Here is an 18,682-nt window from a genome sequence, read left to right on the forward strand (position 1 = left end):
TTGTACATTTTTATTTTAGCTGAAGTGCAGGTACGTTTCAAATAGGGTTAACGATATTATTTCACACACACACACGCACACACACACACACGCACACACACACACACTCATCTCTTGTCGCTCATCCTGATGTAACTGTGGGAGATTCGGCTTCTGCGCCACAGAGCAATAAAAAACTGCTGGATGTTGTTTTAATGCAATAACACACAGCGGGAAGCGCATTATCACTGAACACCAGCCAAACACTGCAGAGGGGCAGAGGCACGAGCGAGGGATGGCAAAGAGGAGGGATAGAGAAAGAGAATGTGGAATGAAAAAGATTATAGATAGATAGAGGGATAGAAAGGAGGAGGGAGGATTGAATAAAGTGATTAAAGAGATTGAAATTTTACTATATTAGAGAAGGGGAAGGATAGAGAGATAGAATATGGAGAAGAGGGCAGGATGGAAGGTGGTAAGAACATAATGGAGGGATGGAGTGATAGAGTGATAGAAAGGATAAAGTGATAAAGACATGATGGAGGGTCAGAGAGATCAAATATGGAGAGGAAGAGAGGATGGTGGGATAGAGATAGAAAGGGGAGAGGAGAATAGGATGAAGAGTTTGTGTAAAGAAAGGAGACCATGATGGAGGGGCATCAAGATGAAGGAGAAGGACCAGGATGGAGGGATAGAAGAGAGAAGAGAGGATTAGGATAAATGGATTAAAGTGATTCAAACATGAGAGGAGGACAGGGTGGAGGGATAGAGATATAAGAAATGGAGGATTGGATGGAGGGATGGAGATAGAAATGGAAGAGGAGGACAGGATGAAGGGATAGAGAGATAGCATGAGGAAAGTAGGAAAAGGTGAGGAACAGAGAGATGGAAGGTGGAAAGACGAACACTGTGGAGGCATGGAGAGATAGAAAAGGAGAGGGGGAAGACAGGATGGAGGGATAAGAAAGAAGAGAGGATGGGGTTAAAGAGATTGAAACATGAGCAGAGGAGATGATGGAGGGATAGGAAGAGAGAGAGATTGGAAGTGGAGCATTGGATGGAGAGATAAAGAGATAGAAACAATGAGAGGAGGACAGGATTGAGAAAGAATAGAGAGGGGAGGATGGAGGGAAAGTAGATAGATAGGGTAGAGGAGAATAGAACGAATGAGTAGAGAGATAGAGTAGGGAAAGGAGAACATGATGGAGGGATACAAAAGAGATGGGAGATGGGTTAAAAGGATTAAAGAGATGAGACACAAGAGGAGGACAGGATTGAGAGAATGAAAGATAAAAGGAGAGAGGAAGAGGAGATGGAGGGATAGCAAGATAGAGTAGGGAAAGGAGGACACAATGAGGGGATAAAGAGATGAAAGGTGGAAAGAAGAACATTAGGGAGAGATAGAAAGTGATAGAGATTGATAGGATGGAGGGATAGAAAGGGAGGAGAGAAGTGGAATAAAGGAGTGAAAGAAATTCAAACTGGAGGATTAGATGGAGGGATAGAGATAGAAATGAGAGATAGACTAGAGAGAGGACAGGAAAGAGGGAGAGAGAAATATAAATTGGAAGAATGGATAGAGAGATAAAGAGATGGGAGGAGTGTTGGATGGAGGGGAAAAGAGTGGAATAAAAGAAGGTATAATCCTTTTCTATTCATCCATCCATCAAATCCTCCTCTTCCCTTTACTTGATCTTTATCAGTCCATCCTGTCTTCTCTTCTCCCTGTTCCAGATCTCCATCATATCCTTCTCTCCATTTTCTCCCGCTCTATCCCTCCATCCTATCCTCCTCCCACCTTTCTAGTTATCTCCCTATTCCTCTGTCCATCAAAACCTGCTCTCCCTTTGGTACCTCTCTATTATTCTATCCATTCCACATCTTCCCTTTCTCCCTATCTCTGAATCCCTTCATCCTTTACTCCTCCATATCATCCTCCTATCCTCTTTTTATGTTTTTTTTTTAATTCCATGCTGTACACACCTTTTTCTCCGTCTCTCCTCATTTTATTCGCTGTTTCCTAATGGCCATTCTTTTATCTCCCATTATATCTCTCTCTCTCTCTCTCTCTCTGTCTTTCATTCTTTGTATCCCTCCATCCCATCATCCTTTCCTCGTTGCTATCTCCTCTATCCTTCCATGCCCAACTCTGATCCCCTCCCCCACTTCAGCACATCCCTCCCTCGTTCCTGCACTGACTGTTCTCCCTCTCTGTACATCCCGTCCTATGTTTTCCCCCCGCTCAGTCCTTCCATCCTGTCCTCCTCCACTCTTCCGTTCCTGGCTGAGCCTCTCCCTTGTTCATGCATCTTTCATCGGGTCATCAGCAGGGAGGAGCGCTCGTCTCATCAATGATTCAGCGCAGGGAGAAGCCGGGGAAACCGCCTGACTCAGGATCGGCTCTTACCGTTAACAAGACACGTGTCTCGGTTCACACGGGTGCAGTGCTGCAGCCCCGCCTTCATCCCGCTGGCGTTCTGATTGGTCAGAAGGTGTTGATGAATTCTCTATAACAGCAGCTCTGACAGTAGTGCAGGTTTATATTAATGCACTCGTTCTATTACATTATCGTTTCCATAGTAACAGCGCATTCACAGGCAGATGAACAGATTAAAAACGTGTCTAAGCGTTGCTACGGTTACTGAAACATTTACGGAAGGAGTCTCCAATGTCAGTGCTTTGTAATAATCAGAGGTAAAGCTGTAACTTTGTCGTTTTTCCATCATCGTTGTCTTGGAGAAAAAAAAGAGGCTGAGAGATATTAAATGTAGCTATAAACAGATAAAAAGTATAAAGTGTCATTCTTATTTAAATAAAAATTGTAATTGCTGGAAAATGGTGCGACACTTCAGGATGAGCTGTTAAAGAAAAACCATCAGCTTCCATGGTGATAAGAGCAACTCGGCTTCCTCACACCACCCTGTGGTTGATTATTTTCCTACAAGCTGCACAGCACGTGGTTGTTTCTTCCTCACGTAACGCAGGAAGTGAGCAGAAATAAGCGTATTTGGACATTGCATGTTTTTTATATAAATTGAAACAGAAGAGCGAATGAGTGCAAGTCGGTGCTGAAACAAAGCATCAGCATCGTTTCCCACAGAATCCTTCGTTCTCCTGTGGCTTTTTACAGCTCATCCTGGACCATCGAGTGGCATTCTCTTTTTTTTTTTTTAAATCCCGTAGCACGTTACATAACTGCGTTTAGAAACCGAAGCCAGGCACGTGCTCCATGTTCTCACCAGCGAGTTCTCTTTCTCTCATTATCATCCCTTCATCTTCTGCTCTCTCTCTCTCTCTCTCTCTCTCTCTCACAGAGTGGCGTCCCCGAGGCTGAACCAGCACCACTCAGAGAGTTTAATCAACAGCCGAGAGTCTGAGAGAGGGAGAGAGAGGGAGAGAGGGAGAGAGGGAGAGAGAGGGAGAGGGAGAGAGAGAGAGGGAGAGAGAGAGGGAGAGAGAGGGAGAAAGGGAGAGAGAGAGAGAGAGAGGGAGAGAGAGGGAGAGAGGGAGAGAGGGAGAGAGAGGGAGAGGGAGAGAGAGAGAGGGAGAGAGAGAGGGAGAGAGAGGGAGAGAGAGATGGAGAGAGAGAGAGAGAGAGAGGGAGGGAGAGAGAGAGAGATGAAAACCCCTGAGCTCATTCTCTGCTCCACTTTCACATCTGGACTCCACAAACCGCCAGATTTCACCTTGTTAGCTGCTGTGAAGTGGTTTTTAAATTTGTGTGTATGTTTTTTTTGACATCTTGCTGTCTGTCTTGAACATTTTTCTTTTGTTTGAAATAATAATGAGATAAACCTGTTCATACCGCTCGTTTGTCCAGTAGGAGTGAAACCCTCAGGCTTCCACGTGATACGTTACGTATACGATTGCGATTCTTAAGCGGATGATTCGATATTTGACGAGAACACTGAGTCTGATATGATTCACTAGCCTCTGACTGATATGTGACCAACTTTGTTCTGAATATTAGTCCATTATTTGTCCTTTTCTTGATAATAATCTATTTCTGATTGTTGTACTTGTACTTTCTGATTGATTTCAGTCATTGCCTTTTAAAATCAGCGCCGCACTCGAGCTCATCGTCTCGTCACGTTCTGCGCGTCCTGACCCTGAGAACCCGATCACACAGGACTGAAAGCCAGCGAGAGCAGAAGTAGGCCACTGCAGTCACCTTGAGCAGCGTGGTGATGGATGGCTTACCGTCTTCACCGCCTGCGTTCTCCTGAAATTCTGCTTTTTCTAAACCAGATCATATAAACAGCAGGGAGTCTGAGAGAGAAGATGATCATCGCTTGTAAAACTGGAGCCTGATCTGGAGGTGATTAAGTGATAAATCTGAGTTTATAATAAGGAGGGAGGAGCTTAAAGGGATACCCCATCTGTTTTCAACCTTATCCACTGTGTGTGTGTGTGTGTGTGTGTGTGTGTGTGTGTGTGTGTGTGATTACCACAGATAAGAATTTGGACTCGTTTCTGCAGAGATAAGAACAGAAAACGCCAGATTTGACTAAGTGAAACGTTTTTTTTTATTGTTGTAAATCATGTATTAATTAACCGCAAATTCTGTATAAAATTTTTCCTTTCCAAGATGGAGCTAGTTTTTCAAAGGGGAGAATTTATAATCATAACTTTGGCTCAGAGAGTACACAGATACACAAAACCTGCAGGAAAGTGTAAAGTAACACCGAATTTGTACTCGAATCCAAACAGGCTTCTGTTCCTGTTTTTGAGTTTTCGGGAAAACTAACATAAACACGCTATAGTAACATAGCTAACTTCACAAATGAATCCTTTTTTATTTCGTTTTTGCTAGGCTAACTAGACAACTAGACCGAAAAAGTACAATTTCCTTGTGATCTGAAACTGAAGCATCCAAATGCCCCGCCCACCTCTTCACTGATTGGCCGGTAGAGATGTGTGAATGAATGGAAAATGTGTTTCTATCTTCTACTCGATCATTAAAGTTGTTTGCTGTTGAATTCTGCACTCTGATTGGTCAGGAGGTGTTGATGAATTCTCTATAACAGCAGCCCTGACAGTAGCGCAGGTTTATATTATGCACTCGTTCTGATACGTTATCGTTTCTATAGTAACAGCACATTCACAGGAACTTCAACAGATGAAATAAATCATTAATACGGTGAAGAAGGAAGAGAAGCTGGTGAGGGAACGACTGCGAGAACGTAGCGAGAACGTTTATTAATTCATTTTTTAGCATGTAGGTGACAGAGTGTGTTCTAGATTCAAACTACTCCATACACACATAGAACCCGGAGATCCTTTCTTTTCTTTTTCCTTCTGTCTCTCTTTTTTTCTCTCTCCCACCATCTCTGCTGCTGTCACTCTATCATTTCTTTCTTTCTTTCCCTTACATTTTCATTCTGCCTCTTTCTTTCCACCTTTTCTCTTTCTCTCTTCCACCATCTCACCTCCTCTTTCTGTTACTCTTTCCCCATCTGTCTTTCCTCCTGTTCCCCTTTGTTCTTTCTTTCGTTCTTTTGTTCTTTCTTTCTTTCTGTCCACAAACCTATCCTCTCTTTTTCAGTAGAATTTCTCTTTCCTTCTCTTTTTATCACAGTTGCCGTTTCTCTTCCCTTTCAGGGTCCCACTTTTGTCATTTATGAGTCTCTCTCTCTCTCTCTCTCTCTCTCTCTCTCTCTCTCACCCTTTCCCTTGCTTCCTTACCTTTAGCTTTCTTTCACTTTCACTAATTTGCTCTCTTTGTTTTGTTTCTTTATTCGTGGATGTTTCATTAAATGTAACTGTAATGGATAAAAAGTATGATGCACCTTCTGTTGTTGTTGCTCTTTCGGCTGCTCCTGTTAGGGGTCGCTACAGTGGATCAGTGGACTGTGTATTTGATTTGGCACAGTTTTTACGCCGGATGTCCTTTCTGACACAAACCCTCCCCAGTTTTATCCGGGCTTGAGACAGGCACCTAAAGCACACTGTTGCACACAGTCTCAGCAGCTGGGGTCAGTCTCCTGCCCGGGAATCGAACCCAGGCCTCAGCAGTGAGAGCACTGTGGCCTTACCACTAGTCCTCCAGGGTGAAGTGTCCCTCTGTAATAAATAAATATTACACCTGTTGTGTACTCGTTGTTTTCTGCAACAGCCCAACATGGAGTGTTTTATTCCTTATATATTAAACAAATATAACTTTACGCAGATCTTTTCAGTTGGTAAGATCTGAGTTTTTTGGCAGCAGGAGGATAAAATGAGTGAGTTGAAGCAGTAAAGAGGAAGTAGTAAGTGAGGAAGTGAGGAAGTAAGGAAGAAAACAGCGGTTTAGAGCTGGAACATGGCTCTTTAGTGATTTGGAACACAGCCATGGCTGGATGGAGCCGAGGGGATGCTGAAATCAGCGTTAAACAAACACACCTCAGCTGGTTAATAGTCACTCGGGTGATTATGACGTTGAAGGGCCGTCGTGATGCGACGCAGTGAGTAAACACTCCTCGCCAACACACCATTTCACTCGCTAAATGTCACAATGAATACTTCATGTGCTCCCGACGGAGAGGGAATAAAATACACTCAACAGTGATCACGATAAAAAATATATATTCCCTCTTTCTCTCGACGCAAGCGTGTGAAGCATTTGTGCTGCATGTCTCATTTTAAAGCTTATTATTATTATTATTATTATTATTATTATTTAAACAAAGCATGGATTTCTTGTCTAATTTCTTGTCTAATACTTGGGTTTTGTTTTGTTTGTGTTATTTTTAGAGAGTTTTTTGTGTCTCAGCTTCAGTTTCAGTCATTTTTCTTTTACTAAAAGAGACGTGAATTCAGAGAAAATTGTCAACAAATTGTCATGTCTGTGTTTTATTTTTGGTTTATTTTTAGTATTAGAGCCATTTTCTCTCATTTTTGTTTTAATTCCTTCATTTTTTAGCATATTATTTTCAGTTACAACACACCTTTGCTCATTTGTGTAGTCAGAATCTATCAGAATAACTTATTTATGGAAAAGAGGAAAATATAAGACATTTGATATAGAAATATTTCAACATCCATGGTCAGTTTTAAAGAAGTAGTTATAATTTGATATAATAATAATATTTCAGGATCATATTGCTCAGCTGCAGTAATCCTGGGACTGAAAATGGCTCTCAGGATTGTTACTGTACTGAATATTTCTCAGCCTGTCTTTCTCCATCAGCACTCTGACCTTGTCTGTGATTAAATTCCCTCGGTAGGGAATAAGGGCTCTATTCTAGTGTACATGTAATACTCCTCCACTTCCCACTAATCTCTCCACCTGCTCCATCTTTCCCTACTTTTCCTTTATATACCCAGTATGGAGTGATCTGGGATTCATAATGCTGTTCTGTATACAGTCGAGGCTGAAAGTTTACATACACTGGGGCTAAAAACAGCACTCAGGACTCCATCAGTGGACAGTGGATACGTTTAACGAACTGGACTTTTCACATGTGAAAACTGTGATGAATTTATTGGTTGCACAACTGCACTATTTGTCCATGTTTTACACATTTATAGAAGGGATTTATTTATAATCGCACTATCCGGTGTCACCCAGATGAGGATGGGTTTCCTTTTGACTCTTGTTCCTCTCAAAGTTTCTTCCTCATGTCGTCTCAGGGAGTTTTTCCTCCCCACCGCCGTCTCTGACTCGCTCATTAGGGGTAAATTCACATATTTACAATTTATTTTGGTTTAATTGAATTTGAATGTATTTATTTCTACGAAGCTGTTTTGTGACAATGTCCATTATAAAAGCACTATACAAATAAAATTGAATTGAATTGAATTGAACTTTTCACGACTCCGCCCATTTCATGTTACCGTACACTTCCTGTGTTAAGTTGTGGCGTGTGCGATCCTTCCACAAGCTCCTCACGATGCTCTGCTGGAACTCAGTCAGGTTTGTGAGCCTTCAGGTTAGGTTCAGGTCAGAGCTTTGTGATGATCACTCCAGTGTTTTCACTTTGATGCTTGTAAGCCATTTTGTTATAACTTGGGTGGTTTGTTTAGGATCCAGTTGTGAGCAATTTTAACACTCAGGCTGATGTCTTGAGGTCTTGCTTCAGTATTTCTAGCTAATCCTCCTTCCTCATGATGCCGTCTTTCTGAAGTGCACGTGCCCCTTTTCCAGCAATACACCCCCACAACATGATGCTGCCACCCCCATGCTTCACAGTTGGGATGGTGTTCTTCAGATTAAAAACCTCATCCGTTTTCCTCCATACCTAGAGCTGATCACTATCTTACAGGTCAATATTTGTTTCATCTGATCAGAGAACACTCCCCCAAAAGACTGCCGATCATCTGCACACTTCAGTCTGACTTTTTTATGGAAGTCTTAGAGAAGGTGTTTCTCCATGCAGGACAGCCTTTCATGCCACGGAGATGTAGGACTCTGTTAATGATGGATGTACGTAATTTACTATCTGATGCCTCCAACTCCTTCACCAGTTCCTTTGTTGTTGTCTTGGGGTTCGGTTGAACCTTTCAGACCAAAGTTTGTTCATTCCTGAGAGTTAATTTGTGCCTCTTTCCTGAATGATGCAGTGTCTGCGTGGTTGCACGCAAGATTTCTATATCTGCGTGCTGTTGTTTGTACAGATGCTCTTCGTACCTTTAGTTGTTTAGAAATTGCTCCAAGGACGAATCGGACTATAACTGAACCGGACACTGTATCTAAAGGTAGGTTCTTTTACAGCCACAGGTGCACTCCCAGTTATCTTCTAATTATGACAATTAGCCAATCAGAAGCTTCTAAAAGTGATTAGATTCATTTCTGAAATCTTCCAGACTTTTTAAAGAGACAGTCAACTTGGTGCATGTAAACTTTTGACCCACTGGAATTCTGATACAGTGAATTAAAGCTGAAATAAATCTGTCTCTAATCAATTGTTTTAAAATGACCTCTAATGTGAAGAAAGTAGACGCCCTCATTGACTCGCCAAACGTAAGGAAACGTGTGGAGTTGTGAAAAACTGAGACTGAATATACCTAAGTATGTGTAAATCTTTGGCCTTTGGTATAAGTGCACTACATAGGGTGTGAAACAAGGGCTTCTGCTCACTATGTAGTGGAAGTAAGACAGTAGGAAAGACACCTACACTCTATATAGTGCACTACATCTCCATTATTCAGCTCTTGCATCATATGTAATGGTTTCTATACCCTATATACTGTGCACCTTTCTTTATTTTTACATTTTTCACTATTACAAGTAGGAAATAATGGCACCTATGCCCTATGTAGTGCACTATATTTTTAGGAAGTTTGGGATTTATCTCCCTACGCCACATATAAGGAAATTATATGAGATAAAATGGTTTCTAGTTGTTTCTAGTGCATGTTTAGTCCAGAAAAACATTCAGGATTCAGCTCCACTTCAATATATTCAAGTATTGGCACCCACACACTATGTATTAGGGTGCACTGTATATTATGTAGTATACACTCTGTAGTATTTAGTGCACTTATATGTGCTTAAGGAAGCCATTTGGTATCGTCTTGACCCACTTTATGCAGAAATTCAACCAATTTAATAACTGCATGAAAACCAAGAACTTTTTTCTATCACAATTTTATTACAAAAATTAGATCTCTCAGTGGTGCCATGCTTTTAGCGTATAACAATACAGTAGAAAAACCCGACCCAAACCATAGGAGAGAGGGAAAAAAAAAGCAAACTGTGACGCAGCGTTTGTTCGCTCATGCTGTGGCTATGCATTAACATTCCTATTACAGTGTACAAACACCTGCCAAAAAAAACACACACGCACACACACACCATAATCTGTGTAACACGTTTGAACCTGCAATCTGTAAAGGTAACACGACAATTAAAGCGAATTTAAAAAAGAAATAAATAAAGGAATAAATAAAAAGTGTGTGTGCTGCTGAATCGGTGCTCCAGCCCAAAGGCACTCAGGCTCGTAAGCGTGTTCGTGTTGGCAAAATCGAACGACATCCTCAAGAGAAACATCCGAAGAGACTGGATATAATAAATAAAAGATTTATCCTATAACATCTACATAACCATCAAACATTAAATGATCTGATTCATTTTACATTGATCCAGACAGTTTCAACGTCCAGGTCTAAAATAACATACAAGTGGCTTTCTGACAGTTCCGGGATTCGAACTCGCAACCTTCTGATCAACTACTAAGCCTCGACGTACAGCCGAGACCGAATCCGATCCGAGCACAGAGCTGACGAGTCGAGAACCCAAGCGGTGCTAGTTCTGGGGTTTGAACTCACAACCTTCTGTAGTCACAGTGCAAAATCCAGAGACCCCATTAAAGAGCAGAACTCAATCTTGAGGTAAAATACCGTCCAATAAACCCGTCTTTCCATCCTCTGATCGTTTTTTTTTTCCTTTTTTTAAAATTTTTCAATCTTTGACACGTCTTTCCAGCTTCCTTTCCGAGACAAACCGAGAAAAAGCTAATTTAAAAAAAAAAAAAAGCTGAGTGCGATTTGAGAAGAAGAATACAAAAACAAAAAAATATCCAAGTTCAAAAAACCAAAGCCAGTGTTACGGTTTTCAAAACATACGACAGGAAAAAGTTTTCAAGACTGACAAGACTGAGAAGAATTTTTTTTCTGTTTCGCACACAAATATGTAAGAATTCATAGAAATCTGTGCTCTTATTCAGTTCATCAGGTACCGTTCTTGTTTTTTCGTTTTTTTTTTTAAAATCAACGTCAAAATGAAGACAAGTAAGGACAGAAGCTTTAGAAATATCGCATCTCGGATCGGCGCTGTTTTTTATTTATTATTTCTTTTTTTATTTCTCGTTTCTCCATGGCAGTTCAGTTGAGCTGACGGCACGGCTCGAAAATCCACTTGGTGGCGCCGCCGAACACGTCGATGTTCGACTCGGACCAGGACAGAACGTTGCCGGATTGTGCTCGGCTGTTGCAGGTTGCCAGGTTGTAGATCTCGCCAGACGTCAGCTTCTTGTCCCACACGTTGAAATTCGCCAGCTCGCCCACAAACGCCTGCGTAGCATCAAATCCGCCGCCCAACGTGTCCTAGCAGGAGGAAAGGAAAAAACAAACCAAATGTCTGTGAGTTCTATAAATATCACGGAGAGCAAACAGGGCTGCCGGGGTGGATATTGCTATTTCTAGTCTAATTAAAGTTTGAAAGTGAAATTAAATTCCAGTTGAAACCGACTCAGAGTGTGAAGTTCACAAATTATACCTGCAGCCCAGAGCCTTTTTATTTCAAACAAACATATAAACTGTGAATACACATATCTTTATTATATTATTGTACATTTAATTTTTTAGAGCTCAGTTTTTATTATAATTTTTTTATTTTGTATTTATTTATAGTTTTGTGTATTTATTTAAATTTATATAGATTATTATAGATTTATTTCGATTTATATCCCTTTATTTATTGCACCTTTTCCAGTTCTTTGAACTTCACGCAAAAGTTTCAGAACTTGTCTTATGTTACTGAGGATAAAATAATGGCACCCACACCCTACACTCTGTTGCTAGGTAACTGACTAACAATAAAACAAGCTAGCTTGTAGTCATTAAGGACAATCTGAAGACATAATGAAAGCGGAAACGAGACAGAATTGTCAGAAATATCAACATTTCTCTCAGATGTGTTGGAAAACTACTAGAAAAAGACTCTATAGGACTAAAAATTACACTTAATTTACACTTAGCATCAACCGCTAACTCACCTTTAATGAGTTTCACTGCTGATGAACTGTAGCTTCAGTTTAGATACATTTGAAATAGTTAAATCTAGAAGCTTATCAAGTTAAACTATTTCAGTCGCGTATTTCCAGTCACCTAGTTGGAGGAACCTTTTTCTTTCGAGTTGCCTCTTATGTTATGTTTTTTTACCTTCATGACAAAAATTAATACAATAACAGATTGTTTGTCACCCAGCTTTCTTTCATTAATATTTAATAAATGATTGAATAATAAATTGAAGCTACATTTCTCAGAAGAAAAGAAACTCGCTTGTCCATCACAGCTGTGAGCTAAGAGAAAATGTTCTTCTGAAGTGAAAAAAAAAAACACACAACCTTCGTATGCATCCGGTGAAGCGCCAGCTCCAGTCATTCGGGATTCTGCTCTAACCAATTCCCAATACTGAATCTTTTTCTAGGTGACACGAATGTCCTAATTTTTTTATGTGTAAAAATGTCTCGCTGTGAATTCCTCGCTGTGAAAAAGAAATCCCTTAGCAAACTTGAAATTTCCCTAACGTCTCTTTTTTAGAACATTTTTAGAACACACTCTGGGTGTTTAATGAGGTCTGTTAAAGAGTTTAACTATCAAATCCTAAATGGCTCCCTACTCCCTAATAAGTGCACTACCTAGGAGACATGGCTTCTAACCATGACAGTAATGACTTTCATGCCCTACTTAGTGCACTAAACGCCCAATAACAGACGCTTCAGCCTCCTCTTCCATATATATAGGGCATAAAATTATAGCTTCTACACACTATGTAGTGCGCTATATGCCAAATAGTGAGCCATTTGCAATTCTGCTCCTTAAAATGTGCAATAGTCCATTTTTTTTATTTCTTACTCGTACAAATAACCTGGAAGTTGCTGTAAAACATGATCAAATATAAAGGAGTAAAAATAAATCATTAAAATGTCGAATCTATCTGCTTAACTTTTGGAGATCTTATCATGAAAAAATCTGAATAATCTTACCTAATGCACCTTTAAATTCTTTTTATAAAGACATTACACAGGGCCTTAGATAGATAGATAGATAGATAGATAGATAGATAGAGTGCACTATATATAGTGTATAAAATCCACTGTTTAGAGCTAGGCTAGGTAAATAATAACTTTCACACCCTACATAGTGCACTGTATCTAGTGATTTAGGATTCATCCCTCATTTGTAAAAGTTCCTCACCTGTTCCTGGCCCAAGACCAGAACTCCGTTGGGTTTGATGGGATGATACGGAGCCAGGTTCTCTCCGGTTCCACGCAGAACGCCGTCCTGAAACGCTTCCCAAACGCCGTCACGTGTCGTCCACGTGATGCAGATGTGATGCCATTTCCCGTCGTTTATCAGGAAGGGCAGTTTTGCGACCTGTAACAGAGTGACAGGTGTTATATTAGTCGTAGTGGTAAGGAATAAAACAGTGTGTGTGTGTGTGTGTGTGTGTGTGCTGCTGTTATAGAAAAATAATCAACGATTGTTACGGTGAAATGAAGAGGAGCTGCTGTTTCTACCCCCAAGTTCATTATTTTCCTTATGAACAGCATGTCCCTGAGTGTTTTATTCCTCTTATACCGCAGCAATTTGCCAACGGTTACAAATTATTATTTATTAAAGAACGAGACGTAATACTTTTTATCCGTTTATAGTTACATCAGCTTCAGTTAGTTCCTGTTCTCACTTACGTTATAGCAGCTATAAACAGTCGTTCCCTCACCAGCCTCTATTTTTTCTCTCTCTTGAAGTCAATAAGACAAAAAAAAAGGTAACTTGTGGAGAAACTACAGAGCGTAAACTCGTCTGTCCTGAAAATGTCGGAAAATTTAGTTACAGCTTTACCTCTGACACTGGAGACTCCTTCCATGAATGTTAAATAAAAGTCTCCTTACAGAAAACTTCACCATATCAGAGATTTCTAAAAAAATCCCTTACTATGTGGAGCATTCACTATAAAAGTCCCTGTGCATGAGCTGTTGCTATAGAAACATTAACAATAACGGAAATTTCTCAGCACCTTCCGACCAATCAGAATCCAGAATTCAGCGGTGCTGTGTAATTGGCAGTACCTTGTCGTTGATGAGGATCTCCATGGGATTGTTGCCCCACTCGATGAGCACGAGCTCGTTGGACTGTCCCGGCACGGCGTAGGAGAACGGCGTTCCCACTCCGGGAGAGGCGTTGGATTTGATCCACAGGCACAGCGTGAAGGCGTACATCTCCGGCAGACTGCGCTTCACTTTAGCGTACATGTAGTTAGTGCGTAACGGGAACGTCAGCTGGAAATTATCACCGGGTCTGCTGCCTTTAGGACCTGCGGGAAAACAGGGGAAAACATATTCATGTAGCGTGCTCAGTGTGTGTGTGTGTGTGTGTGTGTGTGTGTGTGTGTGTTACCTTTCTCCAGGTCAGTGACTCTGTGGTGTAGTGTGCTCAGTGTGTGTGTGTGTGTGTGTGTGTCAGGTCAGTGCTCAGTGTGTGTGTGTGTGTGTGTGTGTGTGTGTGTTACCTTTCTCCAGGTCAGTGACTTGGTGGTGTAGTGTGCTCAGGGTGTGTGTGTGTGTGTGTGTGTGTGTGTGTGTGTTACCTTTCTCCAGGTCAGTGACTCTGTGGTGTAGTGTGCTCAGTGTGTGTGTGTGTGTGTTACCTTTCTCCAGGTCAGTGACTCGGTGGTGTAGTGTGCTCAGTGTGTGTGTGTGTGTGTGTGTGTGTGTCTGTGTGTTACCTTTCTCCAGGTCAGTGACTCGGTGGTGTAGTGTGCTCAGTGTGTGTGTGTGTGTGTGTGTGTGTTACCTTTCTCCAGGTCAGTGACTCGGTGGTGTAGTGTGCTCAGTGTGTGTGTGTGTGTGTGTGTGTGTTACCTTTCTCCAGGTCAGTGACTCGGTGGTGTAGTGTGCTCAGTGTGTGTGTGTGTGTGTGTGTGTGTGTGTGTTACCTTTCTCCAGGTCAGTGACTCGGTGGTGTAGTGTGCTCAGTGTGTGTGTGTGTGTGTGTGTGTGTGTGTGTGTGTTACCTTTCTCCAGGTCAGTGACTCGGTGGTGTAGTGTGCTCAGTGTGTGTGTGTGTGTGTGTGTGTGTGTGTGTGTGTGTGTGTTACCTTTCTCCAGGTCAGTGACTCGGTGGTGTAGTGTGCTCAATGTGTGTGTGTGTGTGTGTGTGTGTGTGTGTTACCTTTCTCCAGGTCAGTGACTCGGTGGTGTAGTGTGCTCAGTGTGTGTGTGTGTGTGTGTGTGTGTGTGTGTGTGTGTGTCTGTGTGTTACCTTTCTCCAGGTCAGTGACTCGGTGGTGTAGTGTGCTCAATGTGTGTGTGTGTGTCTGTGTGTGTGTGTGTGTTACCTTTCTCCAGGTCAGTGACTCGGTGGTGTAGTGTGCTCAGTGTGTGTGTCTGTGTGTGTGTGTGTGTGTGTTACCTTTCTCCAGGTCAGTGACTCGGTGGTGTAGTGTGCTCAGTGTGTGTGTGTGTGTGTGTGTGTGTGTGTGTGTTACCTTTCTCCAGGTCAGTGACTCGGTGGTGTAGTGTGCTCAGTGTGTGTGTGTGTGTGTGTGTGTGTGTGTGTGTGTGTGTGTGTTACCTTTCTCCAGGTCAGTGACTCGGTGGTGTAGTGTGCTCAGTGTTGACTCCACGCGGTTGCGCTGCTCCGTGTCGTTACTCGTTCCTGCTTTACTCTCCTCCAGCGTGTTGACTCGGGACAGAACCTGCTTCTCCATGTCATCGATTTTATTCTGCAGTAGATCCTTCAGACTGTTGGCCTGCACCGAGCCGTTCGTCCGGCTGTACTGCTGAGGAGTTAAACACCACATCACTGAGCACTGAGGACGTTCAGTAAACACTGTGTAACTAAACACTGCGCTGAAACAAACCCTCAGCATCGAATTAACACCCACGGTGTAGAATTTACACTGAACACATCACTCACATCACACACACATTGCACTGAGGACGTTCAGTAAACACTGTGTAACTAAACACTGCACTGAAACAAACACTCAGCATCGAATAAACACCTGCAGTGTAGAATTAACACTGAACACATCACTCACATCACACACTCAGTGCACTGAGGACGTTCAGTAAACACTGTGTAACTAAACACTGCGCTGAAACAAACACTCAGCATCGAATAAACACCCACGGTGTAGAATTTACACTGAACACATCACTCACATCACACACTCAGTGCACTGAGGATGTTCAGTAAACACTGCACTGAAACAAACACTCAGCATCGAATAAACACCCACGGTGTAGAATTTACACTGAACACATCACTCACATCACACACTTAGAGTGCTGAGGACGTTCAGTAAACACCTCACTTCACTCAGCATAGACTTAACACCAAACACATCGCTCACATCACACACTCAACACCGAATAGGTTCCATAAACACTGACGAAACAGTGAAACAGTGATGAATCAACACCCATAGTGTTGAAGTAACACCCTCAGTGTTAAATTAATTACCTCTGTGTTAAATGAACACCTGTGCTCTGTCTGTGATGTTGATTTAACTCTTAACATAAGAGATATTAATTCAGTAACACAGGTGTTAATTTAACACTGTGCCTTTTTAAGAAGCCTGTGGGTGTTAATTTGAAGGTGAGGGTTTGTTGCAATGCTGCTGTGTTTAGTTTTAGTGTTAACGCTTTAATTTTACAATTAACATAATTAGAGTCATCAGTCTTACTCATAGTGTTAAATGAATAGTTACGGTATTTAATTAACACCAATAAAGGTGAATTAAACTCTTAAGGTGTAGAATTAACACATTTAGTGCCAAAGTGTTCATCTTAAATAAACCCTTAGTGTTAAATAATCTTTTAGTGTTGAATTAGTACCTATGTTATTGAAATAATTCTTAGTCTCTAATTATCACTGTGATAATTTTACACATTAACATCAAAAACAAATGGTAAACGAACTGTCCTAATTAAATGTCCAATTAACATCATCATACAGTGTTGAATTAAAAACATTTGTTGTTTTAAAAGTGTTAAAGCACAGAATTGTGTTGAATTTGCATCAACAGCGTAAAATTAACGTTCGCTGTATTACACTGTGAAGAGTGTTAAGTAGACGCTGGACACTCTGCTGCATGAAGGACGTCTTAGAAACCGGATAATCTCATTTCAGGCTTAGACTGTGACGCTGCACACGTAGAAAACAAATCATCACGACTCAACACTCCTCTACGTTACTAAGCACTCAACACCTGCTCAACGCATTAACACATGTTGGAGGAGATTAGGAGGCATGAGGCATACAGCGAGTCAGAAATACAGATAAAGACGTGCAGATGTTCCTGTTTCAGTGCTGAATTAACACACAGTGTTGAATTAACACTGCTTTATGAGTCACTAATGAACACTAATGTTAATTCAACCCATTTTGTGCTGGAATTCGGTCTATTCATTTTACAGAAATTAATATCTACTTGAATTATTGAGTAGATCCAGTCCCGAGAGGAGTGTTGATTGCTGCTTTATTTGATTAACACTTACAGCTTCAGGTTATTATGTGTTATAACATTAAATAGTAATATTTATATTTTATAATTCTACATAAACTCTCCTGCAGCTACAACCTCGAGTGGACTTTTTACAGTGTTTTTAATCATAAATTGTTTAATTATCACTTCCGGTGTTAATTCTACTCTTTCAGTGTTTGAAGAAATTTTATAATGTAATATAATATAATATAATATCTACAGAATTGAAATAAAGCCTTACAGTGTAGAATTAACACATTTAGTGCCTTTTTAAATAAGCTCTTATGCTATTGAATTAACACCTATCGAAGTGAATTAACTCTAACAGTGTTGAGTCTTTACACTGTTTAATAAACTCTTAGTGTGATAAATTAGCACTAATCATAGAATATATATATATATATATATATATATATATTAATAAAAAATGATAAGTGAACAGAATTAAACACTGCTGATTTTAGGTTGAATAAACTCAGAAAAAAAAAATGGTTCCTCAAGGGTTCCATAAAGGGAAACCTTCTGTCTTATGGTTCTACATAGAGTTCTCCAAGAGGAACGAACCAAGTGGAACCTGTGTGTGTGTGTGTGTGTGTGTGTGTGCATGGACTGTGCTGAGTTCTCGCTCCTCAGTCATCCATTAACAGGATTAAAGTACCTCCAGGTTCTCCAGCCTCTGTTTGAGCGTGGCTAAAGTGAGCCCGAGCTGCGCCAGTGTGTCCCCGGGCGTTCGGGACACGTCCCCCATGGTGTTCTTGCCCGGCTCCTTCCTGCGTCCGCCGGCTTTCTGCGCGGCTCCTCCGTCCTCCTGCGCGCCCTCGCAGCGGCTCAGCTTCCCCGTCAGCTCTCGGATGGTCTCCTTCTGGCTCATGATGGTCTCCTTCTGCTGCAGGACGGTCTCCCGGAGCTGCAGCACGGTGCTCTTCAGGTCCTCCGCCGGCGCGCTGTTCTGCATCGTGGCCGCGCAAAGGTCCGCGTCCTTCGGCACCGACGTGCACACGAACTGCGTGGCGCCGAACTCCTGCGCGGATCCGGACAAAACCACCGCGGAGGAAAGTAGCAAAAGTGTCCAAGAGACTCGCTCCATTCTGGGTTTCTATGTAGGTGTGAGCAGTTGTGTGTTTTGTTCTCTCCTTTAAGCCTCCTCGTATCCTGACGCGCGAAAGAAGATTGTGGGACTTTGCGCTGCGCGTAACCGCTTATATAGGAGCGCAGAGAGCGCGCGTCAGTCCTGTCGGTGCGAAAGCCACGCCCCCTCGCCACGCCCCCTGTTGTAAAAGTGACATTTCTGCGGTTGTACAGTGTAGGGCGCTAGTGCAAGTGTCCTGATGTCCTGTTCTGAAGGAGCACATGGCCGTGGACATGGAGTGAGTGCAGAGGAGCAGGATATGAGTGCATAATGAATGCATTGGCTTCATGACGTCATGCTGCATATCTGTAGCTGATTACTGCTTACCTGTACCTGTATTCTGATTTAAACCTGACGTGGGCGTGGACTAAAACCTG

The 18,682-nt window shown here is 41.8% G+C and overlaps 1 protein-coding gene across 2 annotated transcripts; it reads right to left on the reverse strand.

Annotated features, from left to right (window-relative positions):
- Nucleotides 1-10,330: 10,330 nt before the first annotated feature.
- Nucleotides 10,331-18,352, reverse strand: LOC113523651 (neuronal pentraxin-1). Of its 2 annotated transcripts, none has more exons than XM_026909638.3 (5): nucleotides 17,835-18,352; nucleotides 15,259-15,463; nucleotides 13,755-13,999; nucleotides 12,880-13,059; nucleotides 10,331-11,004 (listed from the first exon to the last, which is right to left on the reverse strand). In XM_026909638.3, exons 1-5 carry the CDS (start codon nucleotides 18,261-18,263, stop codon nucleotides 10,783-10,785), a joined length of 1,281 nt encoding a protein of 426 aa, XP_026765439.1. In that variant the 5' UTR covers nucleotides 18,264-18,352; the 3' UTR covers nucleotides 10,331-10,782. The 2 variants fall into 2 exon arrangements, with proteins under 2 accessions (XP_026765439.1, XP_026765438.1); XM_026909637.3 differs by having other exon boundaries at nucleotides 15,259-15,466.
- Nucleotides 18,353-18,682: the final 330 nt, after the last annotated feature.

The sequence above is a fragment of the Pangasianodon hypophthalmus genome, chromosome 2, assembly GCF_027358585.1.
Source record: "Pangasianodon hypophthalmus isolate fPanHyp1 chromosome 2, fPanHyp1.pri, whole genome shotgun sequence".
Classification (NCBI taxonomy): Eukaryota; Metazoa; Chordata; class Actinopteri; order Siluriformes; family Pangasiidae; genus Pangasianodon; species Pangasianodon hypophthalmus.